The sequence below is a fragment of the Pyricularia grisea genome, assembly GCF_004355905.1.
Source record: "Pyricularia grisea strain NI907 chromosome Unknown Pyricularia_grisea_NI907_Scaffold_1, whole genome shotgun sequence".
Classification (NCBI taxonomy): Eukaryota; Fungi; Ascomycota; class Sordariomycetes; order Magnaporthales; family Pyriculariaceae; genus Pyricularia; species Pyricularia grisea.
Genome location: NW_022156716.1, coordinates 7,222,883 through 7,248,313, shown reverse-complemented (window position 1 = coordinate 7,248,313; position 25,431 = coordinate 7,222,883). Strand labels below are relative to the sequence as shown.

The following is a 25,431-nucleotide window of genomic DNA, read 5'->3' as shown; positions in this document are numbered from 1 at the left end:
GTTTTTCTTCCTTTTCCTTCTTCCAAAATACATCCAAAGCCATCAGTCTCTAGTATACTAGGGGCTTTAGGCAATTTAAAAAAGATTGTGCGGCAAAACATTGCCTGTTCAAAAACATAACAGCAAAACAAACCTTCCGAATCCATCCACGGTACAAACATTGAAATACATGGAATTTCAACCAAACTTTGGTAAAGTTGGTCCTAAACCCGTCTTCGGCTGCCACCCAACGCACCAAAATACAAACAGCCACCTTTCCGTAGGATCAATCTGTGGTTACTGCTACATCCTGTCCTATACACGATCTCAAAGTCGGAGAGCCAAGGCGACATCAAGTCAGCCTTGGATTACGTAGGTCTGAGTGTATCACTTCTCTCACTCACAACCAGATTCAGACAGTCCTGTTATATTCGGTGTTCATCCTCCGCCGTACAAGGAATGTTGCTTCGGGAGCGACTGTAGTGGTGTTGATGGTGTTCTTGACACGGTAGGTGTTGGCACGGAGTTTGATGTCAAACTTTGAAAAGAGGAAATAGAGCATAATCTTGATCTCGTGGATGGCCAGTTGTCGACCTGGGCAGGCCCAGCGGCCGTGGCCAAAGGGGAGAAAGTCGTGCGAGGTCTGAGAAGCCGGCTTGGCCTTCTCCACCCATTGGAACCCGTCGAACTTCTTTCCATCGGGTCCGTAGTTGTCCGGGTGCTGATGCGCCCGCCCGATCAAAACGATGCACATGGCCCCCTTGGGAATCACATAGGGGCCCACGCGTACGGGCTGAGTCGTCTCCCTTACGGGTCCCCAGCAGTCACCCTTGGTCCTAAAAACCTCGCGCATGAACGAGTCGAGCAGCCGCAGCTGGCTAAGCTTGGGCACCGTCAGGGGCTCCCCCGGCGGGTTGACGACCTCGAACTCGGCGCGGATTGCCGCGAGGTACTCGTCTTGCTTTTCGGTCAGCTTGACCAGCTGCCACAAGCCACCGACGACGGTCTGGTGGATCGAGGCGAATATGAGACCGATGACGATGATGAGGCATCGAAAGAAGCCCAGGAGCGCGAACAATCCCTGCTTCTCGTGGTAGTGTTTCACCAAGAGGAGGTCAAAGAGCGGCACGTACGTGCCATGACGGGAGGCCAGGCCGCTGGCGAGATGTTCTCGGCGGTTTTTCCACAGCAGAGGTGCGACTTTGAAGAAGAATCGAGGGACGATGGTGAGGAAAACGGCAGACAGTCCGTTAAAGATGACCCATAGCTTGGGGAACCAGGTCCATTCGTCCGTGCTCTCATCCATGCCCGTCATACGGGCCATGGCAACGGCGACGGCCGCAAAGTGACCTGCCATTTCCGGACCGGCGCGCTCCTCGCCTATAACCATTACGACCATGGCGTGTGCGACGGCGAGCTGCATCCGGCCGAACATGTCGTTGAAAGTGGTATATTCCTTGGTCTCAGCCGGCTTGGGCACCTCGTCCTCCATGCGGTCGAAGTACCGTCGGAAGACGGGAAAAATCTTTGCAATGATGGCGTTCATTCGAGGCTGCACATTCCCCTCAACCACCTGGTCTATGTCGTGAACAAAGGCGCCGTTGTCTGCTATTGCGAGGAACCCAAAATGAAGCAGGTCAAAGGCCGCCTTTTCAAAGGTGAACTTCTTGGTGTCAGTCAGGATCACACTGGCATACCGGTGATCGATGACGTATTCGTTGCGCCCGTGTCTGGGAACCATAATGACGGGGCCATGCTCGTCCAGGGCTTTGCTGTAGGCATCGCACACTTTGTACGAGCGCCGAACCTCGGTGGGAATTTTGACCACGGGGGGATGAGGGCCATCCAGCGACGTGCCTAGGCTCAGCTGTGGTTTTGGTGCAAACATTTGTATCTTTGTTTTCGAGGACTTGTAGAGATGCAAGCGCTGAGCTGAGATACCATCAATCTAAAAACTATATGTACCCCAAAGTGGCAGATCGCTGACCCTCGCTCACTTTACCGGCAGTCAAAATTGCGTGGTTGATTTTAGCCCCTTGTGGATAGCACCCTGATATAGACGCACTTCTTATTTGCAGAGGTTTGCAGACCAAATTAAAACACTGTCGTATTTTATGACGGCCCAGGGAAATGGGAAAACTTGAGCCTTGAATGAGCGAGCACATGTTAGTTTGGACTATTACTACATCAAGGTTATAACATGCTCTGATTTTGATTTTCTTTTCTTTTCCTTGTATTTCTTCTTTTGCTTCCTGTTCTATACATTTTGCTTTTTTCTTTCCGGGTGTACGACTCGCAGAACTGCTTGAAGTCGAATTCTTACACTAGTTTTCAAGCTTACTTTACTCGACTACTTTGATAAATTTAACTAATGAACGTCAGTTTACCGCTGGAAATACCTACGCTTTGGTTTACCACAATATTAACTCGAGCGCAGGTCGGTGAGCCATTTAGCTCAAGGACTCTGAATTGTATTTTTAAGCGATGAAGTTGGGGTTGCAAAGGGTGCATGGGGTGGCAAAGAGGTGCAGAGAGTGCAGAGAGTGCAGAGGGTGCATGGGTTTGCAAAGGGTGCAAAGGGTGCAGAGGGTGCAGTACGAACAATTCAAACGAGCGGAAAGCAAAAAAAGTGGTGACTGCAAAAGTACCTGCGAGAAAACCTTACCGCGAAAATTGTTTCTTGACTTTCCTATATGTTATTAACCTAGTGCATGTCTTTGGCACCTTTGAACCTGAAATTCCCGGCACCCTGGTCCTGGTGGAAAAGGTCTAGACCTAGACTACGAGCGGTTCGAACAAGCTTTTCTTTGTTTGCGGAGCCGCAGCTTATGTTTATAAACAACCTTTTAGCTAATAACTTCATCCTAGGATTGCTGATTCGGCTACAAGGCATAGATGTTACTATCATATTAGCATGCTTGCTTGTCAATCGCGGCCAAGGATCGCTTGAGAAAAAGAGAACCGCCCTGACCAATGTAACGCGTGACTTCGTACCCCTTGCGAGAACTCCCACATCAATTGAACTTTCGTTTACAAGATTGAACGTCAATGTTGTAGAACAAGACACGGCATTAAAATATCAGAAGAAATTCATGTTTAAATCTGAACAATAGCGAGTTACACACCCAGATCTCGCCCCACCCAGTCGCCAAGGAGGAATTTCTGCATTCTTGTCATTCTTGAACTTTTTACTTGGGTAGGTCAAAACAAATGGTAAATGAAGCTTTTCATCGAAGAATGGAAACAGTACCTTTAGTTTCCGAGCTTCTATGACACTTTTGTGGAAATAGCACTCGGCTTGTGGATTTGCACTTGATGTGGCACAGTAGGCGTCCCCCCCCGCCCCCCCCCTTCAGTTGCACTACGAACCACACCGAAGTAAACAACCGTGCTACCCGCTCTTTGTATCCCCGTTGATCACACTGATGACCTTGTCGGACTTGTGAAGCTCTACCTTCCAAGTGTACTTTTCGAAACCGGGCCTGTTTCTCACCTCCACTTCCATGTCAAAGTCGGGCTGCAAGATCTGTCTGGCGGCATTGCTGTTTTTGGTCGTGGGAAGGATCCAGTCGCCGCCGTCCTTGGGTCGCATCACATAGCGGGAGATGAAGAGACTGACGACGGCGAGGATCTCATTGGTGGCGAAGAACCTTCCGGGGCACAGGTGCTTCCCGCCCCCAAAGCTTCGGTAGCCGCTGTCGTCGGGAAGCTTCTTGCCGGGGACCTTGACGAAGCGGTAGGGGTCAAAAGACAACGGATCGTCGCCCCAGTTGCCCTTGTCCGAGTGAATAACCTGCAGGGGGATTTGCACCATAGAGTCCTTCTTTAACAAGTAGCCGCCGAGCTCGATGTCCTTGGTGACGATGCGCAGGGCAGTGCCCATGCCACGGTAGCGAAGGCTCTCCTTAAAGGTCGAGAGAAGCAGAGGGCAGTTGTTTTTGACAGAGGTGATGTCGATGGTGATCTGGCCCCTCTCCTCGTCGATCAGCAAGGCAGCATCCACTTCTTTCTGGAGCTCTCGGAGGAGTTCCGGATAGAGATGAACTAGCAGGAGCATCCAGTAGCAGGACGGAAGGGTGTTGACAAGGATTGCAATGGTTCCGCCAAGCTCGAAGCGGGCAATGTCTTCCACAGGGACGTTGTTCCTAACAGAGTAGTCGAATCGCGCACGCGCCAGCGCCGAGCCTTCTTTTTGATGGCCGTTGATGTAGTAGTCGGCCAGTGCATCCGTGACAAATTTGCGGGCCTTGATTGCTTTTTTGCAGGCGTACTGGGGAAATGGGTGAACGAGCAGTGATATGACGTGGTCCTCGAAGATCCAAAAAGCATCCCTCACATCTTTTCTTACGAAAGGGTTGTGGGTGCCATAGACGGATTTGGTGGTGGCGAGGGTCACCACGTGGGCAACCCACTCACCCAGCTTGATCACTCGGAATTCAGACCCAGGATCTGGTTTGGTCTCGTCTAGCGAGCGGCTGACTTCTTCCGCCATGATGCGGTTCATCTTGTCCAGGTCGTCACCCGGCTTCAGGGCCTCGCGCATTCCAGATACCATCTCCTCGCAGAGACCCCAGTTGCCATGCTCGCCAAACATGTTCTGGGCGAGGATCTCGGTGGCCTCTTTACCGAGGCCGAAGGTGTCTCTGCTGAAGTCACGCACGACAGGTCCGAAAGAGAAGTACTTGTGCTTTTTGTCCACCTGCACCACAAGGTCCGGCTTGGTGATGACATAAATGCGACGGCCGGGCATTAGGATGGTGAAGATGGGTTTACGAATCTTCTCAGTAAGCATGCTGTAGTAGACGAAGCTGTTTCGAGCGAACCCGATAATGTGCCCGATGAGCGGGATACTGGTGCTGGCCAAGGGAGGCTCACGGACATCATGAGACGGCACCAGGAGACGATCGAGAATGAAGATGAGGATCACCGATCCGGCGATTGCCAAGGTGACGATATTCAGGCCCTTGATCTGGGCCGTGACGTCGTTGAGCTTTGCAACTGCAGGCGCGCCCAGAAGAATGCGATCATGAAGTGGGAATGACATTGTTTCGAAAAGACGGCTTATGGTCAAGCATGAAAAACTGGTGTGAATTCTACGCGAATGGTCTGGAAGATGAAAAGTTTCAAGGATATCGACTATAGCGATGTAAAAAGGGTCGATATTGGTTGACGCGGTAAAGCGCTCGTCAAATATATATTTTTAAACACTCCTCGGCGTGCAGTAGAAACAAGGGCGGCGGCACACTAGTGCAGGATTGTTCGATGTCCGAATCCAAACACCTTGATCCTAAATATCATCTGATCAAAGTATACTTCCCAGTCCCCAGCCAAAAAAACAAGTTGGAAGCATATCAGAAACTGAATCACGATTCACAAAGCCCAGAACTTTCTATCAAAGCGGACTTCCAAGGTCCTGGTCGGAATGCGGGCTGGAAGCATACCAGGAATTCAAAAACTTTAGGCAAAGTCTAGAATCTTTCCACAGAATTCCTCGATAAACTACTCGAGTATAGCCTTCGAACTTGCATTGGCCAATCAAAAGCCAAAGACCTCTCGTGAGTCGTGACTGACATCAGCCAGTAGATATATTCCCAAACTTGTACTGGAAGCTTTGGAGACACGGGTCTATAATAGCAATGGGGATGCTGACAGAAACAAAAGAATTTGGCTCTATGCATTATATTCCACCGCGCTGAACACAGAGAAGCTTGAGCAGTGTTACGAAATGACGCCAGCCACAACTCCCACAGTTACATTTTCGGCCATAGCGCTTCTTGTACACTTGCACTGGGAAAAAATGAAGAGGTCGCAGGGCATTAGTGACACGGCCTATCTTTGCTTTGTTAACCTCATTCTCGTCTTTCTTTATACCATTGTCTTGATCTAGCATGACTGCTTTATTACCGGCCACGAAGCCAAACGAAGAAAAGATAGAACGGAAAAGGAAAAAGAAACCAACAAACTGCCAGCGGGATACAACCCCACGATGGCTCCTCGTCAGAAAAGGCCAGCAAAAGGCTACAAAACTGTCAGTCACGATATGCAGCTTTCAAGGCCAAGACTATCTTACAAGGCGACACTCTTGGCCTATCGGACTTCTCAGACCCACCCACCGCAAAGGCAAAAGTGACATTGTGTAAAGTCCCACCGGGAAAGAAAAAGAAACAAAAAAGCTTCGAATCAGTTGGGAAATTTCACCTTGATTTACCTTCATTGTACAATATATCATGGCCCAGCACATGGCGCTTGCTTCAATATTCTGTACTACTTTTGGCTAAGCTGTAAAACAGCTTTCCTGGGGAAAGTTGGGAAAGCATTGGCCCTCATCAACTTGAACTCCATTGTTTGGCTACGTTTCTTAGGACCAGGAGGTTGGCCCGGTACCCGGGAGACCAGGTGGAATTACACCCCTTCCAAACGATATTTGCCCAAACACTCTTTCTGGGAGTTTAAAGATACGCCTGAGTCGGGATCCTGAAGCCCCCTCATAACTTTTGCTTTAATTGGCCGAATAAAATTGAAACTGTTAATGTTCTTTCGCCAATTCACAAAGTCCTCAATCAGATTATGGACGTTTGTCAACTTGCCTGTAGTCATTCAACTGCTTTAATCAACCAGTTATTTGTTCCGAGCTCGTATTCCAGGGAATAGGCTAGGTCTAGAAGCAATATATATCTCTTCATATATCTGCAGTTGGTGTTTAACCGTAGGACCTCGTATGAGTCCAAGCGGGCAAACTACCAACCAGGCGATCTCGACTGGCCCCGACTAGCGCGGTTAACACGGGACATAAGCAGTGTTGGGCCCCGTCTGTGTAGGAATAAAATGCTTCTCCACATTTCAGAACGCACTGTGTGACCTTTATCGCCCAGAGCCGCTTTTATCATTAAGTTGTATCATGCAGTGGCCTTTCCCAGACTTGTTAGACTTCTCCCGTTTAGCTGTTTGGCGCCTGTTTTAGCACTGGCCAAGAGACGTAGACATGCGTTTATAAAACTATTGAATAACTGCGGAGATTTAATACTGTAGTTGCAGGCCTTGTGTCCGTGCGGTGAAGGTTAGGCCCTGCGGGTACTCCTCCAAATACTTCTGCTCAAATAACACCAAGAAAACCATCAAGCTATAACTCTACCTCGCGCAAATTTGCCGGCAACTCGCATTTAAAGGCAGGCGTTGGTAATGGGTACAAACATAGCTCCAATGCAAAGTGGAGGTCAAGCCACAAAAGACTACCCTTACTGCCGATTGATCTCATCTACCTGCATTGTAGTGCTGGGACCCTGGTGCTGAACATGCTTCGCGGCAGCTTCAAGAGAGGTTACAACTTCGGGCGTAAGACAACCGGTATGTTTGACGGACAATGCAGGCTCGCCTCTCTTGCTGTCGCGGACTTACTATCGCATTGTATGGTACATCCATGCAATTGTGTTAATCTCCTCGACCGCCAGGGACATATGATTGATAAATTGTAGTCATTGAAGCTTAGGCGTTTTCATTCATCCTAGGAGAACTTTCAGAGGGAAACAAACTTTTGATTCCTTCTTACACTTTAATTACGACCGTTCTCAATCGCCTTAGACTTAACCAAACGTCATCCCCTTGGAGCTCCGTAATTTCAGTGCAAGGCAATACGATCGCAGTATCTTTTTTTTGCAATATGTTAGAGCCTGGAATGGTGTAAATGGTGTAAATGGTGTAAATGGTGTAAATGGTGTAAATGGTGTAAATGGTGTAGAGGGTGCAAAAGGTGTAAAGGGTGCAAAAGGTGCAAAGGGTGCAAAGGGTGCAAAGGGTGCAAAGGGTGCAAAGGGTGCAAAGGGTGCAAAGGGTGCAAAGGGTGCCAGAGTTGGGGTACACTTAAGGTTATATGGGTTAGTCCGCAAGCGTAGGCTGGGTGGCGCAGTTCACGATAAAGAAAAAAGAGGATAATAATTTTTCACTCCCAAATTCCAGGATGCCAACACGGTGCAAATATTGAGTTTTATTCAAGATCAAGCATTTTCCACAGTAATTGACACCGTTTATACATAAACACAAACGACGTAGTTCCTTTTGAACCAGAGTTATCATGGCGGAAATGCTTTTTTCTTCTTGTAAAGTGTATGCATGCTGATATTTATGCCTGCAACCGATGTATGAAAACTGGAGCGGGCCCTTTTGCCCTATTAGGTTTGTCTGAAGTAGAATTTCCATACTGGACTGGGCTGTTGTGGAGGTATTTGTCGTCTGGAAGGCCAACCTCACAGACAAACACCGCGCCAAAGGTCCTCATCTGAAATAATAGAGCCCGGTTCAAGGTAAACCTCGTAAAAAAAACTACTTGTATTCCAATTACTAAGAGGGAAAAAACCACTGCTTTGCTGACATTATCATAGTGATGGACTAGCCACAAAAGCTGTTGATATTTATTCGCAATCAAGTTGTCTGGTCGTGGAACCAAGAATGCTCTCAAAAACTTCAAGCTTATTAAAGAAGATTCTACTTTGAAGCCACAAGAGCAGTCTTAAGGCTTTAGATTACCTCTATCGAATGTCAACCGACCAAGGCACCACAAGTCTACTATTACTCATTTTCCTTCCCACAGACGCCTGCTGTGCTGATATACTTTACCACACTGCTCAGAAGGTACCTCGCCTGTGTGACCACCAACCACCGCGCTAAAATGTCCAGTCAATACGGTAAAGAGGAGTCGAGGGAAGCAGAGAACAAGGAGCTCATCCCTCAAACTTCGGGCGGAAATATGCAGGATGAGCCCGTGGTGGGAGAGGAAGAGAAGTCCACGCCTCAAGGAATAGCGGAAAGCTCAGAGGGGGAAACTCCCGACGAGATTCAGTATTGCAACATCCTGCAAACCAATCTTTTGGCCATTGGACTCTGCTTAGGATTGTTCGTCGTGGCCTTGGATAATACTGTGATTGGTAAATAATCCCACGCCTCCTGCTTCGTCTCCACGGGAATATATTGACTCTGGGAACTTTTCCCACATTATTTTAGCAATCGCCATTCCGAAGATAACCACGGAATTCCACTCACTAGACAATACCGGCTGGTATGGTTCAGCCTACATGCTTACTAACTGCGCTTTGCAGCCCATGTTTGGCAAGTTCTACACTCATTTCGATGTCAAGTGGACATACCTGTCCTCCTTGTGTGTCTTTGAGCTTGGGTCGATCTTGTGTGCTGGAGCGACAAACCCGGCCATGCTGAGCGTCGGGCGCGCCGTGGCCGGTGCCGGCGCTGCGGCTCTTTTCAACGGAGCCATGACTATCATCAGCTATAGAATCCCTCTGAGAAAGCGTTCCATTTATATCGGACTCCTGACCAGCATGTACGGCATCGCTTCTGTTGTGGGCCCGATCCTTGGTACGTGCCTTTCCACTGTCTTGAAAGTAGGGTCGGTCTAGCCAACTTCTGAGTCTTTAGGTGGTGCCTTTACGGAATATATCACCTGGCGATGGTGCTTCTGGTAGGCCTCTTTTCTCCTTATACGGTTGTATTAATCCGAAGGGTCACTTGCTAAGACCGTTATGCTTGCAGGATCAAGTACGTCCTTGCCGAGTACGACGTTATCTCATGTCGCTAAGCTTACAACTAGATAGTCTCCCCATTGGGGCAGTTACCGCAATCAGCATTGTATTCATCTTTTCAAGTCCTGCCAACAAAGCATCCAAGTTGACTTTCCGGGAAAGGATCGGCAAACTTGACATGGTCGGCATCATCCTGCTCATTAGCTGCATTGTATGCCTGCTCTTGGCATTACAGTGGGGAGGGACCACCTACTCTTGGAGCGACTCTAGGGTATGGGGTTGCTTCCTCGGCTTTGGAATAGTGGGTTTTGCATTCGTCTGGCTTCAGCTCCGGCTAGGTGACGAGTAAGCATTATTTCCGCAACCTAGTCTCTTTTTTGCTGCGCGCCGTTACTGACTTGAATACATGGTCATTTAGTGCCACCGTTCCGCCTCGAATCCTCAAACAGCGGACAATCTGGTCTATACTCTGCTTTGAGTTGCTGGTGGGCGTCGGCATGTATTTGTTGGTATATTATCTACCCTTCTACTTTCAAGCAGTCCGGCTTCTCCCCGCCCAAGCTTCTGGGATCCGAATGATTCCGCTTCTCGTCTCCGTCACCATCGCCTCCATCGTGAGCGGCGGCTTGACCACCGCCACTGGCCACTATGTTCCCTTGCTCCACATCAGCTCCGTCATGTTCACCGTCGGGGCCGGCCTCTGCTCTACCCTGAAGGTGGATTCATACGCTGGCGAATGGGTCGGGTACCAGTTGCTGGCGGGTATCGGAGTCGGATTGTCCCTGCAGGTTGGCTACGTGGCGGCCCAAGTGGTTTTGCCACCGGAAGATCAGGCCACGGGAGTCGCACTCGTCTCGTTCTGCGCCTCGTTGGGAGGCGCCCTGGCCGTTTCATTGGGGAATAATGTCCTTTTGAACGCCTTGACGGATGAGTTGCGGAGTCGGATTGCCGATTCCGATGTCATAGACGTAATCATAAGCGCTGGCGCGTCCAACGTCGCGTCCGAAACCCCGCCATCGCTGCTTCCCGACGTTGTCCTCAGTTACAACAGGGCCATCACGAGGGTCTTCATCGTTGCGATTCCCGTGGGAGCTGCGTCCTTCGTCTTTTGTCTCTTCACCGAGTGGAGGAAGATTGATACCAAGAAGAATTTGAGTGACGAAGGAACTTCGGAGGATTCGAAGGCGGGAGTGTGATGTGGAGAAAAAACAAGAATGTCATACGTCATGTGAACAAAGGAACAGGATTGAGGTATAGGCCGGGGTAGTGGGGGCAATTCAACAACTTGATTTAATGTTCTAAATCAGTACAACACTGAATTTGTGAATGTCGACAGGGACGAAGGAAAATAAAGATAACGCGAGCTTCAGTAGATAACGCAGAATTATCTAGTCTCAAAAACGGATATCCAACATGTCCAGAGTCTCTGCATAAGCTATGCAAGAATAGACTGGAACCATCCAGTGGATCTGATCAGCATCATATGATTCATATGTAAGAATAAAAACTACCTGAATGTCTGGGCTTCTTCAAAAATTCCAACTAGGCGGAATGATCAAGCAAGTAAAGGCCAAAACAAAAGAGGCTCGTCTTTGGGTAGTCAAGGTGACTGGGGGATTACAGGTAACGCTACCAAGGAATCTCCGCCCCATTGTATTCGTGATGCGCGCCCGGGCGAACCTCCATACCTGGGACGTGGATCTTCAAGAATTTTCCATTTAAATCATTGCCATTCTTTGCTATCACTCTCAAGACACCCTCCGCGGACGTCGAAGCATCCAAGTCCGCAGTGTAACTCGTCATGTCCGTTTTCACCCACTATTTCAGTCAAAATTAGTCCAAACGAGGGAGGACGGAAAAACGGAGCCAAGTCCAACATCTCTGGAACAACTTACGCCAGGACAAATGGAAAACACTGCGAACCCCTCTTCCTCGAGTGAATACGCATACTGAAGAGTGAGGGCATTGACAGCGGCTTTGGAAATCTTGTAGGCGTATTGTGTCGATATCATCCACTTGCGGGCGTTTGCCATGGAAGACACACTCGACCCACTGTGTAGCATGACGGAGGTTTCGGTCAGTCACAACCTCCCAACTTCCCTGGGCCCTTAATTCTTGGTCACTCACATGTTTGCTATCTTCTTCTGCTTGCCCTGTCGCAACAGGGGCAATAAGGCCGCGGTAACGTCGTGAACAGCCTCGACGTTTACTTCCAACATCTGGCGAAGGTTGTCCATTTCCTCAATGCTCTTGGAGTAGGCTATAATACCGGCGTTGTTGATGAGCACGTCGAGGCCCTGTCCATCGAGCTTCTTCTTGACCTGCTCGATGCCCTTGGCGATGCTCTCCTTCTCGGTCAGGGTCATGTGGATGATGACAAGACGACCTTGGGACGAGTCGGCGAGCTGCTGTAGCTCCCTTGATGGCTCCGCACGGACCGTCCCGAAGACGATCGAGACCTCGCTCGGGGGCTGTTCTTGGAGCTTCCTCACAAACGCGAGGCCCAATCCCCGGCTAGCGCCAGTGACAAGATATGTTGACATGTTTTTTTTTATCAACTTTCAAGTGTCTTTATTCTAAAGTCCTTGTCTAAAGGGGCAAGATATCGATTTGAAAGGAAATACTACCTGCGCATACGGATCGAGGAGACTGTAGGCGGCATTTAAGTCCTTGGATCCGGCAGCCTTTGGTGCATTTTCCTGCGAGGATTATGAGGTTGATTCCAGGTGCAGATGGTCTGATATGGAAAAGCGTTTGTCGGTTTGAGTTCTGGCTCCCGTTCCGAATTCACGAACTTTCACACGACAAACAACACTTCATCCCTGAACGAAGAAGAGTCTGCTTTGACGTGGGGGACAAGCTTTTGTTGAAACCCAAAAGAAATGTAAAACTTGAGCCGATACGATTTAAACTTCTTATCAGGTCTCCGACTGATTCCACAGAATCCCTCAAATACAAAAGCAAAAAGGTCACTAAGAGGTGCCATGATTCATGATTATGATAAAAAATCACATTCATGCAAAAGCCCTGGCGTAGTTTAAAAATTACCTTTACCAATCAAAGTACCGTCCCAGGGAATTCAAGACTGGCTTTGGCATATTGGTGTACTACAAAGCAGATGCCGCCTTGTATACCCACACCATGCATAAACAGCAGCCAGACCGCTCGCCCTGGCTAAGTGGTTGTTACTTAAACAAATTATCTCTTGCTCCATACTGGTGCATTTATTGGTGCCTGTCAATCTCCCAAATATACGGACCAAATGGGTATATTCTCTTCGACACGGGTGCCACCACCCGAGGTGCCCACCGATACTGTTATCCCTCTCCGGGAAATGGACAGCTTGCCTTTGTCGGTTGGGATATGCAACGAGTTTTCATTCTATTTCGAAGATGCCCTAGATGTCCGCAAGCTGCAAGGTGCTCTCGACAGACTAGTGAACAAGGATAAATGGCGGAAGATGGGGGCAAGACTGAGACGCAACGTCTGTACCATCCCCCAGCCCCGTTGCTGAGATCTTGACTGGGCTAAAGCTTAACTCTTATTTCGCCATGCAGAAAGATGGGAATCTCGAGTATCATATACCGCAAGAGTACAGCGAAAAGCGTCCCGGCGTTCTGTACAGCCAGCAAACCTTTGAAACATCCATCGTCGATCATCCAGTGCTGTCCGAGATACCCAAAGGTAATGGCGAAAGGCCGGTCTTGATGCAACCTTCCTGGCACTTCCGGCCTTATATGCGCGGGCCCAACAGTCCACGAAGCCTGGAGGACTGGCTGTACACCGACATCCCACAGCTCGCCATTCACTTTGTCATCTTCAAGGACGCCACAATCTTTACGCTCACGTACCTGCACAGCTTCATGGACGGTTCGGGGTTGGGGACTCTGACCCAGGCCTGGACCGCCGTGCTCCGAGGCGAGGATGACTCACTACCTCCCTTCATCGGGTACGAGCACGCGGACGACCCTCTAGCGGCTCTTCGGCAGCAGCGGCCCGGGTCCGACTACGTGCTCGCGCAAAAGGCCCTCAAGGGTTGGGGGTTTTTTATATTTGTCGTGCGGCAGATGCTGGAGCGCCTCTGGTGGCCCCGGGAAGAGGCTCGGGTCGTGTGCATCCCATCGTCATACGTCAAGCGGCTGGCGGGGGTGGCGCGGGCGGAGCTGGACGCTGATCACCGCGCCCAGGACGGCGCTGAAAGTGGCCCCCAGCCCTTTGTGAGCGAGAGCGATGTGCTGCTTGCGTGGTGGGTCATGACCGCCGTGCGCGCGCTAGAGCCGGCGCGGGGCCGCACCGTCGCGCTCATCAACGCCTTCGACTCCCGCGCGCTGTTGGCCGAGATGGGGCTCCTCCCGCGTCCCGATGCCGCCTTCCTCGGCAACGCTGCCTACGGGTGCGTGACGCTGTCGCCAGCCCGCAACTACCTCCGGGATACCACCGACGGCCCGCTTGCCCCGCTCGCCGCAAGCATCCGCCGGGATCTTCTCACTCAGCGTACCGTCGAGCAGCTGCAGGCGCAGTCTGCGGCGCTCCATGAGAGCTTGGCCTCGGCGGGCCGGGCTCCGTTGTATGGTTCCTCGGATATGATGTTCTTTGCCTACTCCAACTTCAACACGTTCAAGCTCTACGAGGCCGACTTTTCCCACGCCCTCCTGGCGACGGAAGCCGAGGGGGCACACAAAGTTTACTCGGGGGCTCACCGTAGGGGAACGCCGACGTGGATCGGCAGCACGTCGACCGAGGCCGGGTTCTCGCCACGGAACACGGGCGTATTTATGGGGAAGGACAAGGCTGGATACTGGTGGCTGTTTGCTTGCCTGCGGAAGGGCGCCTGGAAGAAAATAGAGGAACAGTTCAAGGCGTGTCCCTGACGGCATCTGTTGTTGGATTGTTTTTGCTTCTAGCTGATTCCCCAATAATATTTGATTAGCTTGTATTAGAGGGGCTTTCAGGGCAATCTTTCAACTTCTTTGGATAAAGGAAAGAAAAACATAGTATAAATCCACCTCTACCACTTGTCCAAAGGCGTGGGCGTGGCTGAGGCTGTTGAGTGGAGAATGCATGCTTTGTTTCATCTTTTGGCGGATTGAGAATAAAAAAACTGAACCTGAGATCGACTAGAAGACAACAGGTGTATGAACTCGGGTGTTGTCTGATTTTAATCTGGACTTTGTGATTAATTGCAATCTCGCCTCTTTGGAATCGTTTTCGTGATTGTATCACTTTTTTCCATTTGTAAAACCCAACCGTTTGCTTTTATCTAGGAGGCACATCCAATACATCCTCCACGTGATGAGCCGGACCTGCAACTTTCGCCGCCGTCGGTAGGATAACTTGGAATATTTCGTCCTGTTGGAAAGTCCGCGAGCGAGTCACACCCACCCTGTCTATTACTATAACAACCACCGCACTAAACAACAGAGATTAGCACTATACTGCCAGTATGCTTATTAATTTAATTAATTGAAAGGAAACTGTAGCTTAGACAATAAGAATTCAAGTTAAGGTCTTTGCAATAGTTGGAGGCATATTCCGTAACGACGCTGCTGGTACAGCAAATGCCCCCCGTTTTAGACCCTCGGGAGTCTTGGTCTAGTCCGTTCCTTATAGCCAGGCCAGCGAAAAAAATAAAAAGGAGCAAAAATAACCATGGATGAACGCATGATGAGAATATGTTACGGTGAGAAAACAAAGTAGAACGGCGTTAAATAAGGAGTAGATTATACGCACAGCGAATAAAAACAATATTTTCGAAAACTACAAATTAATAGAAATTCTACACAAGGAATTGCATCGTTTTATCACGGATTATTTGTTATAAAAATTTTTAAGCGACCGTGGTGTTTGATGTCCCGTTCACCTAAGTGGTTTCCAAAACACATCCGTAACAGAACTCGTTTAATATTATTACTATATGTACATACTTAACAGTGAGACACTACAAGCTTTACCACGGTAGATGTATTATTAATAGCCTTGAGATATCTGGTCTGGTGGATATTTTTGCACGTATCCTCCCATATTTTCTGTCCGGATCAGGCCCTCAAGACCTCACCCTGAAAATTATCAATTCACCCCCAACTCCATACTTGGGCAGAGTTCACATCAACTTTCTAGGTTGTGGTCGTTGCCTGAGCTTGCCAGCGCCATGCCAGTCTGGCTGCAAGGATTATTGTGAAACTCGATTCTTTGTCGGGGAGTGAAGCGAGTGCTGTGAGTCTCGAGGGATGAAATATCACTGCCCCTGTAATCACAAGCAAGCCTAAGGCGCTGGTGGATGGACGGCTTCTTTTGAAATGAATACAAACTCAAAATTTGACATGATTTGAATGGCATTCTATAACTATCATAATGCAGGTTTCCATCCTCCTTCAGTCTCAAATATCCTACCAACCGCCTTACAGACCGACAACAACCGCCTGTCCTGGTAACGAGGAGCAACCAGCGACAGCCCAATCGGCATACCATTCTCTCCCTTGAAGCCAGGGATATTAACAACGGGTGTGTGCAGCGCCGTCCAGATAACATTGAAGGCCGCGCTTCCCGTGCTCTCCAGCCCGGACGGGGCCTCGTCCGGCACGCTCGGCACGACGACGGCATCGTACTTTGCCAAGATATCATCAACCCGCGGCCTGGCCGCCGCGATGGCGTCAAACGCCGCGAGCTGCTGCTTCCTCGTGATGCCCGCCGCGTTCTCCACCTGGTCGACCAGATAGGGCGACAGCTGGTCCCGCGACCCGGCGTACTCGGGCCGGAAGGCGCTGCGCCCGTCGCTGGTGATGACGACGCGGTGCCACTCGGGCAGTGCGTCCAGGTCCGCCGGCAGCGAAATCTCTTCGACCGACGCGGCGCCGTGCGCGCGGAGGAGGTCTGCCGCCTTTTCCATCGCGGCTTGGGTCCCCGGCCCGGCCTGTGGCCAGATGACAGTTTTGAGGATGGCGAACTTGGCGCCCTTGACGCCGGCAAAGCATGGCTGGGAATCGTCCTTGTCGTCCTCGATGCCGAGAACGTCGGCCAGGAGCTCCAGGTCGGCGACGCAGCGCGCGTAGATGCCCAGGGTGTCGAGGATCAGCGAGTAGATCTTTTGACCCTCCCTGCTGACGGCGTTCCAGGTTGGTTTGTAGGCGTAGATGCCGTTGAAGGAGCCCGGGCGGATGGTGCTACCGCCCGTCTGCGTGCCGAGGGCGAGGGCAACCTGCATGTCGCCCACGGCGGCGCCGCTGCCCGAGGACGAGCCTCCCGGCGTGCGGTTGGGGTCGTGTGGGTTGCGGGTCTTGGTCCCCGCCACGGTGGCGGCGAACTCGGTGGTGGTGGTCTTGCCGACAATGAGGGCGCCAGCCTGGCGGAGGATGGCGACGGGGCCCGAGTCGACAGCCGGTGCGTCGTTGGCGTAGATGGGTGAGTTGTGCTGCGTAGGCATGTCTTTGGTGTAAAAGATATCCTTGACGCCTATGGCGACGCCGTGCAAAGGGCCGCGGCTTTCAGGGGGTATGCGGTCCAGATCCCGGGCCTGGGACAAAACCAGGTCGGGTTCTAGGTAGGCCCAGGCCTGGACGGCATCGTCGCGGTCTTTGATCCTGTCGAGCAGCGATTGTGCATATCTTTCAACTGTGAGCTCACCGGCGCGGACTTTTTGCAGTGTCTCGGACGCCGTCAAGCGGTATGGTTCTAATTGCATGGCGGGTGGTGGAATGGTGGGACTGTGAATTGAGTGTTGTTTGCGAACGATAAGAAGAAAGAATTATCTCTGGGTCAGTGTTGGGAAACACCAGCCAGAATCACGAACAATAAAACGTTTATTCATGTGTTGCTATGAACGAATCAGAATAATAAAGAGTATGTGACATTGTCTCTGGATAAGATCGATCTTGATAAAATCAAGATGCCGAATCATTTACTCGATTTGAAACCGGACGCGGGGGAACTTGGCATGCATGTACATAATAGATCGACAAGCCCGACCGGTCAACGGCATTGCACAACCCGAAGATAGATAGGGACTCCCGATGAACAAGAGAGCGGATAACAATGTGATATCGATCCATCCGATAGGCGGAAAGCGGTTCGGCGATGTAACGCATGAGGGGGAATCGACTACGGAGGCCCACTCATATCGCATCCCGATAAGACATTTGTCACCCCTTTCGGGACACTTGTATCAATCTTCCGATGGGCGATCAAGATGTATTTGTATTTCTGCTGCAGCTTGCCTCTGGTTTGAGGAGTCGTGATGGTGTTGTCTGCTAATTGTTTGATTATTCTCCCTGTACAGTCTCGTCTTCTCGTTGCAAGGGCAATCTTATCCCCGCACCACTAAAACAAACGAACCTCTGTCCTACAAGGAACAGATTCATTATTTCATACTTAGTCCTCAGTCACAGTCACAATGCCTGAGCAATACCACGGCCACCCCGACTACGCGTTTGATCGCAATTTCCAAGGTTATGGTGAAAAGGGCCTAACACTCAAATGGCCCAACAATGCCAAGATTGCAGTTTCCTTTGTCATCAACTATGAAGAGGTCAGTCACACCCCCTGACGCCACTCTGTTTTTAAATATTCCCACTAACACACAAGACCTCAGGGAGCTGAGCGTTCAGTCCTCACCGGCGACGGCATAGCCGAGCCTAATCTTCGCGAGCACGCAGCAGCTCACCCGCGCATCAACGAGCGCGACTACAGCGTCGAGTCCGAGTACGAGTACGGCAGCCGGGTGGGCTTCTGGCGCATGTTCCGGCTGTTCGAAAAACACGGGCTCAAGTTCACTCTCTACGCAGTGGCGCAGGCGCTCGAGCAGAACCCGGCCGTCGCGGATCGCTGCGTCGAGGGAGGCCACGACGTCGCCTCGCACGCCTACCGCTGGATTGACTACCACGACTTCCCCGTCGACCGCGAGCGCGAGTACATCAAGAAGGCCGTCCTGTCCCTCAAGAAGCTGACGGGATATGCGCCCCGCGGTTGGTACTACGGTCGTCCCTCGCCGCACAGCCGCAGCCTGGTGCCGGCCGTGTACGAGGAGCTCGGCGAGGAGCTGGTCTGGGCTAGTGACGCCTACGCGGATGACGTGCCGTACTGGACGGACCTGCCCATGGAGCGGGACAAGCCCGAGCCCAAGGGGTGTTTGATGGTGCCTTATTCGTACGACTGCAACGACTTCAAGTTCTTGTCAGCGGGAGCTGGATTCCGCGACACTGAGGGATTTGAAAACCACCTCAAGAACGCGTTTGATGTGCTGTACGAGGAAGGTGGAGAAGGCATGCCAAAGATGATGACGATCGGGCTGCACTGTCGCATCATTGGCAGGCCAGGCAGGTTCACGGCGCTGAAGAACTTTGTGGAGTACATTACGAGCAAGGAGGGTGTTTGGGTGGCGACAAGGACCGAGATTGCCGAGGCCTTCAAGGAGCAGTTCCCATACAAGAAGGGACAGCTGGCGTGAGGGGTTGAAAGGGGGAGGCTTTGATGGAATGGCATACAGGACGATTTATAGCAGCCCTAATTGAATTTATGAAGCTTTGATTTCAAGGCCATGTTGAATATATTTTTGAATTTTAATCTTAGTCCCCCTGAACCATTTCATTAAACATCTGCCACACCTCTGCCCCTCCCGGTGCCTCTTCGTCAACCTCCATAAACGCATTTCGCACCGCATCCGACAGCACACTATCCATACCCACAACCACCTCATCCTCTGGCAAGCACAGATCCCTCGAGTCCAACCGAAGCCTTTCTGCCCCACCACCACCACCACCACCACCACCGCCAAAACCTCCATCGTCCGTCATCATGACCCGCAACAAGCTCCCCGACAGCGCATCAAAAACATCCCTGTATTTGACGGCACCGGGCCACTTTTCCCCGAATATCGCCAGGCTCTGGGAGCAAGCGCGCGTGGCCTCGAGCGCCTCGTACCCGAGCAGCCGCCGCCCGCCGCGCCAGACGCAGTACACCAGCGTCAGCCCAGCCACGAAGCACGAGTGCAGCGCCAGCATGGTGTAGCTGAGCGTGCGCTGCCTCTCGAGCCGGCGGTAAGCTGCGCACACGCTGGCGGCCGACTGCGCCACAGCCCGGAAGCGTGCGTCGCCGTGCGGGTCTAGCGTCGGCAGGAGCGCTGTGAGTAGCAGCAGTACGGACTTGTGGTACTGCAGCTCGAAGAAGTCCCGGCTGTCGTGGTGCTGGCTCTCCGGGTCGTACATCCACCCTGGCGACATAGGGGGGCCGCCGTCTCCCGTGCTCCGCTTCGGCGGTGGGTGAGGTACGCTGACTCTCCACTCGTCCAGTTCTCCTTGCAGTGAGCTTATTTCGGCGTCCAGATCCGCTGGGGTTTGGACTTCTTGTCGGTTGACACGGTAAATGCGGCTGTGGATGCGGGATTGGATGCGGTGTAGCTTGACAATGTGGATAAAGGGCAGTACGTTGGACCACGTCAGGGGGGAATCTGACGGCGTGGCGGTCAGGTCGCGAAGGTCTGGGTCTGGGCTCGGGAGCTCGGCGTCGATCTCTCTATCGTCAATGGCAAACGGGCGACCGAGAACGCCGCTGGTCAGCCTATCTAGGCAATAAGCGGCCCAAAACACGCGGCACCGCATCTCGACGGCCCTGGGACTGCTGTTGGGAGACGGGGCGGTCCGTCTGCGACGGTGGAACCCCAACTCGATGCAAAGGGTTACCGCGTGCCGGACTTGCGACCAGGATCCGGCCCCGTATGGTGATCTCTGGCCGTGCAGAGCAAGCAGCAGGAGGAATTGCACCGTTCCGAGGTTGTGCTGCTCCAAGATGTAGTCCATATGTTGGATGGCAGCCTTGAGGTGCGTCTCTGGATGGACGCCGCTTGGCTTGTTGGTAAGTTGGAGGAAACGTGACGAGATGGCATAGATCAGATGCAGGACGCCACGCTGCTGGATCGAAAGCTCCCCTTGCTCAAACTGTTTCTCAAAAAGCTGAGTGTATAGTCTCCGGTCAAGGATCGGCCAGTGAGTATGAAGCCTGTCGAAAAAGACATCAAACAACATCCTTGCCGCCTCACGACTGGGAAAAGCTGCTGCCGTCCCGATGGCCACTGACGTTGGGCTCGTGGGGCTTGGCATGACAGGGGTCTGATCATAGTCTGCAGCAACCGGGTACTCGCCCGTGCCAAATATGGCCTGCCTGCCCCTGGAGCTGTCAAAGATGGACGCCTGCAGCATCCGTGCGATGGTGGCGCCCGAAGTGGAGCCCAGATAGCACGGCTCCGTGTCGGCATCGCCAGTCCCGGAAGCCCGGAGTGAAAGATATGCCACCCCATCTACCAGCGAAGAGGACTCGGCATCCGAAAAGGAGCCGATGAGTGGGTCCTGCCGGCTCCTGCGCCGAAACGCTGGAGATCCAGGGGCGGTTTCATGGTGGCCATCCTCGGCGCCGCGATCCGGCACGGTTATCGGGTTGATCGTCGAGCCCGCATGAGGTGGCGGGATTTGATCCGCCTGGGAGGCTGGTGCTGGTGGAGCAGCGACAAAGTGGTCTTCAGCGAAACCGGGCAGGCGGGATTCGAGAAATGCAATGCGTTCTTCAAGTGCCGCAATGTAGCTGGAAGAAATTAGATTGAGTAAGTTCAGTTTCTTGAATTGGGTTGCTTATCTCCAAGCCATGCACATAGTATGGTTGGGCAACTCCACTCACAGTGACTTTCCCCCTGGATACTGAGGTCGCACGGGACGTTCATATATACAAGGCACTTTTGCCTTTTCACATGACCTGCACACTGGATGAACGCCATCACACTGCAATGTTCATTGATTAGTGAATATGCACATCGCTCTTCAACATGACTCCTTGTCGATTTTCAACTGCTCTCCCATGCTTGGCTTACCCTCTGTTTCCTCCGCTTGCAACGCTTGCAGGCCAAAGCAACCCGGGGTTGTTTTCTCGTGCCATTTTCACTGGTTGGTCCCACCGAGTTGGAGTTGGTATCCGGGGGACAATCTAGAGACCATTCTCCATTGAATGGTGGTGCCACAATGTTCCAATCCATTATGACGAAGGATAAACGAGTTTGCGAGGTTACACGGCTTGATGGTCGGCTTAGAATGGTCGCGTTAATTCGCTAAGAACTGACGGGTCATTCTCATCCGCTGATGTCAAAGATGCGCAAGAAAAATAAGGTGTGGCTGACTATGTTGCGTATGCAACCAGAAAGCCCACCTCCAACGGCCGAAATCGATGAATGTCAGTCATCTCGGCACTGATAAGTCAATCCATGCTATCTTTGATCAACAGTGTTGTATGCTTGTTATTTACTCCACTCCGGGGAGCGGGTTGCCCCCAAAATGAGGAGAAGGCCGACAACGCTTACGGCTCCAATTGGTCGATATCGTCGTCGTCAAGATAAGCAGCAGTTGTGTCCCCACATGGTGCTTTGCCTCTTCAGCTTGGGGATAATATCCATTTTCCCCCCCAATGAGCCACATGGTACCCATGAAATATGACTGGGCCAAGATCTGGGCAAATTGAACAATGCCTTTCCCAGAATGTACTCCGGCCTTGGTCGACAACGGGTAATTTTTCGATAGCAGCCAATTAACTTTTGTCGGTTGCAAACAATCCGATACATGGTTGCTATCTATTTCCCATGTTACTATAGGTACTAGCCTAGAACTAGTTCCAACTAACTGGTCAGGGGCATTATCAAACCTCAGTCATGTCGTTGGTTTAAAATACTTGACTGTAAATGATATTAAGGAGCTCACATCCAACCACTCCTCTCATGCTACGGAGAGATCTGCGTGGACAGCGGCTCCCACGCTCCAACATACCTACCTCTCCAACCTAACTACTTTAATTTGAGGACACAATTCTTTCGATATTTACTCCCCCTGTTGTAGTGTATTAAAATAAAAACCCCACAACAACAATGGCTCGGATCACAACACCGAGCCTCACTGCCGTCAAGGCCCCCTTTCAGTCAAAGGAAACATTTGTCTCCTGGCTAGAGGCTCCCGTCGGTTCCGAAGATGGACGCCCTCTTGTTGGCGACCCTGGCTGGTCAAACGTGGACCTGGTGCCAACGCCACCAGAGCAGAGGACCTGGACTTGGTTCAACCTGCCAATGTACTGGTTCTCCACCATGTTTGGCATCACGGGTTGGAACGTGGCGGCCTCGCTCATCGTCGTCGGCCTGACATGGCAGCAGGCCTTCATCTCGTGCATCCTCGGTGCCCTCTTGGCTTCCGTCGTTGTCGTCGCCATGGCTCGCCCTGGTGCAAAATACCACATTGGATAGTAAGTTTTTTTTTTTTTTTCTTCCTCAACGCCCTGTATATATCTGATCTTATCCGACGCGCACTCACTAACAGCTCAACCCCAGTCCTGTCCTTGCCCGATCCGTCGTCGGCATGTACGGAGCCTACTTTTTCGTCTTCATCCGCGCCATGGTGTGCATCGTCTGGTTCGGCATCCAGACCTATTACGGCGGCAACCTCCTCAGCGTCTGCTTCCGCTGTATATTCGGCGACTCGTGGCAGAAGCTCCCCAACACGCTCCCCGCCGACGCCGACATCACCTCCAAGCAGCTGCTCGCCTTCTTCCTGGTCTGGCTGCTCAAGTTCCCCTTCACCTGGGTGCACCCGACAAAGATCCACTACATCTTCACCGTCAAGGGCGTCATCATGCCCATCGCCTGCCTCGGCCTCTTCGGCTGGTGCATGGCCAGCGGCACGGGCGTGGCCGACATCAACAAGGCCAACGCCGACGGCCACGAGGCCGCGTCCAGCACCCCGCTCGGCTGGGCCCTCATGAGCGGCATCAACGTCATCATGGGCTCGCTGTCGCCCATGCTGGTCAACCAGCCCGACCTGGCCCGGTACGTGCAGAAGCCGCGCGACGCCGGTCTGCTGCAGGGTGTTTGCGTCTTCTTCGGTCAGGTCCTCGTCTTCTTCCTCGGCCTCGCCTCGACGACCTCCATCCAGGGCAAGTGGGGAGAGGCGTACTGGAACCCCTGGGACCTGCTGGACGCCATCTTGGATCACTACTGGACCTCGGGTGCGCGCGCTGGTGTCTTTTTCGTTTCGTTGAGCTTCCTGTTTGCCGTGTTTGCCACCAACCTCGGCTGCAACTCGATCCCCTTTGGTGCCGACATGACCGGTCTGTTCCCCAGGTGGCTCACCATCAAGAGGGGTCAGATCCTGTGTGCCATTTTGGGTGTAGCCGTGGTGCCGTGGAAGCTCATGGCGGGTGCGGAGGAGTTTTTGTCGTTCCTTGGCAGCTACAACATCTTCATGGCTCCGCTTTGTGCCGTAAGTCTCATCTCTTGATCCTTTTTCCCCCGGCAATGCATCATACGTTTGACACTAGGACTTAAACTAATACCATCAAAAAAAAAAAAAAAAAAAAAAAAAAACAGATCATCATCGTCGACTACTTCTTCAACCGCAAGGGCAACCTGCACGTCCCATCCATGTTCAACGGTCGCAAGGGTGGGCTTTATTGGTTCTGGTCAGGCGTCAACTGGGTCGCCGTCTTCTCGTGGGTCAGCGGCGTCGTCATGGGCCTCCCGGGGCTCGTGGGCCAGTACCAGCCGCAGATCATCAGCCAGGCCGCCAAGTACATGTACATGATGGGCTGGCAGCTGACCTTTGTGGCGTCGGCCGTCGTCTACATGGTCTGCCTGCAGTTCTTCTTCAAGCCCAGGGTCCTGCCGGACGAGTGTGCTGGTCTCGCCGGTGCGGCATCTTTTGAGTGGCTCGCCAACGATGGACGCGAAGGGTTTTTGGAAGGCGAGAGGCCGGCAGCTGCTGGGTCTGAGAGTGCAGAGGAGGTCATATATTCGCCGCCCACACCGACTGGAGCAGAGGAGGGTTCCGGAGGAGAGTCGAAATGGTCAAAGGTCTAGGGTGTTTTTGAAGCGTCATCAAAGGAATCCGGTTGACTACCTGGTCGACCTGTAATCAGTGTTATTTGGGTAATGAATGATAAGAGTATACCAGTTTGTTTGGAGAGAGCTGACAGATGAAACTGTGCAAAGAAAATGCAGTGTAACATAAGGTTTACTCTTCAGCTCAAATTAATGCCTATGATTCATTGCACCTGTGACGATCTACCGAAGTACGCCGTTCTGAGGATGGTCTCATGCATGAGGATCACCATATCCATGTGGGTCAGAAAACAACTGCCGTTAAACTGTGCACAGTACTGGAGTTCACCCTTCATGTGATCGACCAAGATACACTGGTTGGTACTTATTATTAGTCTGCTACATGCCAAGTATTTTGTCTGTTACGGAGCCTGGAATCAGAGACTTTATCACATTGCCTATTTTATCTCATAAGTTGGGGGCGCATATCCTAGGGTGGAGTCATAGTTGCACTTTAATTGCCCCATTCAGCCAAAGTCAAAACCAAAGTCGCTATTTTTGTCGTTGGGGGTCAAAGCAAACATGCCAGGCCTGCCCAAGTAATGGATCAGTCCCGTCCCAGAGTAGCCTCTGAAATGCCAGATCCGTCCGATGGGGCCACACTGAGCCAGTAAAACCGCCTGTCAAATTGCGGTCCGGATCGTGCACTTTTGTTTCGAACAAGGACTAATAAAGAAATAAGTTTGATGGCCAAGCTTGACTTTACAGGGTCCAAAAAAAAACAATCGCCTGTTTGGTGTTACATGCCGAGAAACTCATGTCATCTCCTCTGTTCTCTTGCGGCAGCATGGTCGCGGACTTAGGAAGGGACGAGAATGGCATCGTCAAACGGAGAGAATATTTAGGCATATAAATATGAACGGTAGCCAACCCTTTTTGTAGACATCTTCACTTTTTATCTTCATTCTCGTTTGTATACAGGTTTCCTACAGTCTATCTTTTTTTCCCTACTTTTCCTCTTCATTTCTTCGGTGCAAGTCATCTCACTATTGCAACTCTCTTTGTTCTGGCCAACAATCTCTTCTTTTCTTTATCCAA

General features: G+C 51.6%; 9 protein-coding genes across 9 annotated transcripts; 4 read left to right on the top strand and 5 right to left on the bottom strand.

The window, feature by feature from the left end:
* Positions 1-391: 391 nt before the first annotated feature.
* Positions 392-1,867, bottom strand: PgNI_02212 (uncharacterized protein; the record flags this gene model as incomplete). Its single annotated transcript, XM_031122279.1, has 1 exon — positions 392-1,867. The coding sequence occupies one exon, from the start codon at positions 1,865-1,867 to the stop codon at positions 392-394; it is 1,476 nt and encodes a 491-aa protein (XP_030987840.1).
* A 1,503-nt stretch (positions 1,868-3,370) lies between these two features.
* Positions 3,371-5,023, bottom strand: PgNI_02211 (uncharacterized protein; the record flags this gene model as incomplete). The annotated part of the gene is made up of 1 exon (XM_031122278.1): positions 3,371-5,023. One exon carries the CDS (start codon positions 5,021-5,023, stop codon positions 3,371-3,373), a length of 1,653 nt encoding a protein of 550 aa, XP_030987839.1.
* A 3,618-nt stretch (positions 5,024-8,641) lies between these two features.
* Positions 8,642-10,702, top strand: PgNI_02210 (uncharacterized protein; the record flags this gene model as incomplete). Its single annotated transcript, XM_031122277.1, has 6 exons — positions 8,642-8,897; positions 8,974-9,342; positions 9,403-9,445; positions 9,517-9,522; positions 9,579-9,851; positions 9,925-10,702. The coding sequence occupies 6 exons, from the start codon at positions 8,642-8,644 to the stop codon at positions 10,700-10,702; spliced, it is 1,725 nt and encodes a 574-aa protein (XP_030987838.1).
* Positions 10,703-11,135: 433 nt separating this feature from the next.
* PgNI_02209 (uncharacterized protein) lies at positions 11,136-12,049 on the bottom strand (the record flags this gene model as incomplete). Its single annotated transcript, XM_031122276.1, has 3 exons — positions 11,136-11,324; positions 11,402-11,558; positions 11,634-12,049. The coding sequence occupies 3 exons, from the start codon at positions 12,047-12,049 to the stop codon at positions 11,136-11,138; spliced, it is 762 nt and encodes a 253-aa protein (XP_030986555.1).
* A 719-nt stretch (positions 12,050-12,768) lies between these two features.
* PgNI_02208 (uncharacterized protein) lies at positions 12,769-14,377 on the top strand (the record flags this gene model as incomplete). The annotated part of the gene is made up of 2 exons (XM_031122275.1): positions 12,769-12,990; positions 13,064-14,377. 2 exons carry the CDS (start codon positions 12,769-12,771, stop codon positions 14,375-14,377), a joined length of 1,536 nt encoding a protein of 511 aa, XP_030986556.1.
* Positions 14,378-15,852: 1,475 nt separating this feature from the next.
* Positions 15,853-17,184, bottom strand: PgNI_02207 (uncharacterized protein; the record flags this gene model as incomplete). Its single annotated transcript, XM_031122274.1, has 1 exon — positions 15,853-17,184. The coding sequence occupies one exon, from the start codon at positions 17,182-17,184 to the stop codon at positions 15,853-15,855; it is 1,332 nt and encodes a 443-aa protein (XP_030986547.1).
* Positions 17,185-17,892: 708 nt separating this feature from the next.
* Positions 17,893-18,945, top strand: PgNI_02206 (uncharacterized protein; the record flags this gene model as incomplete). Its single annotated transcript, XM_031122273.1, has 2 exons — positions 17,893-18,027; positions 18,091-18,945. 2 exons carry the CDS (start codon positions 17,893-17,895, stop codon positions 18,943-18,945), a joined length of 990 nt encoding a protein of 329 aa, XP_030986548.1.
* Positions 18,946-19,063: 118 nt separating this feature from the next.
* On the bottom strand, positions 19,064-21,516 carry PgNI_02205 (uncharacterized protein; the record flags this gene model as incomplete). Its single annotated transcript, XM_031122272.1, has 3 exons — positions 19,064-21,071; positions 21,165-21,265; positions 21,355-21,516. 3 exons carry the CDS (start codon positions 21,514-21,516, stop codon positions 19,064-19,066), a joined length of 2,271 nt encoding a protein of 756 aa, XP_030986549.1.
* An 879-nt stretch (positions 21,517-22,395) lies between these two features.
* Positions 22,396-24,372, top strand: PgNI_02204 (uncharacterized protein; the record flags this gene model as incomplete). The annotated part of the gene is made up of 3 exons (XM_031122271.1): positions 22,396-22,763; positions 22,849-23,776; positions 23,884-24,372. 3 exons carry the CDS (start codon positions 22,396-22,398, stop codon positions 24,370-24,372), a joined length of 1,785 nt encoding a protein of 594 aa, XP_030986550.1.
* Between the last annotated feature and the right edge of the window lie 1,059 nt (positions 24,373-25,431).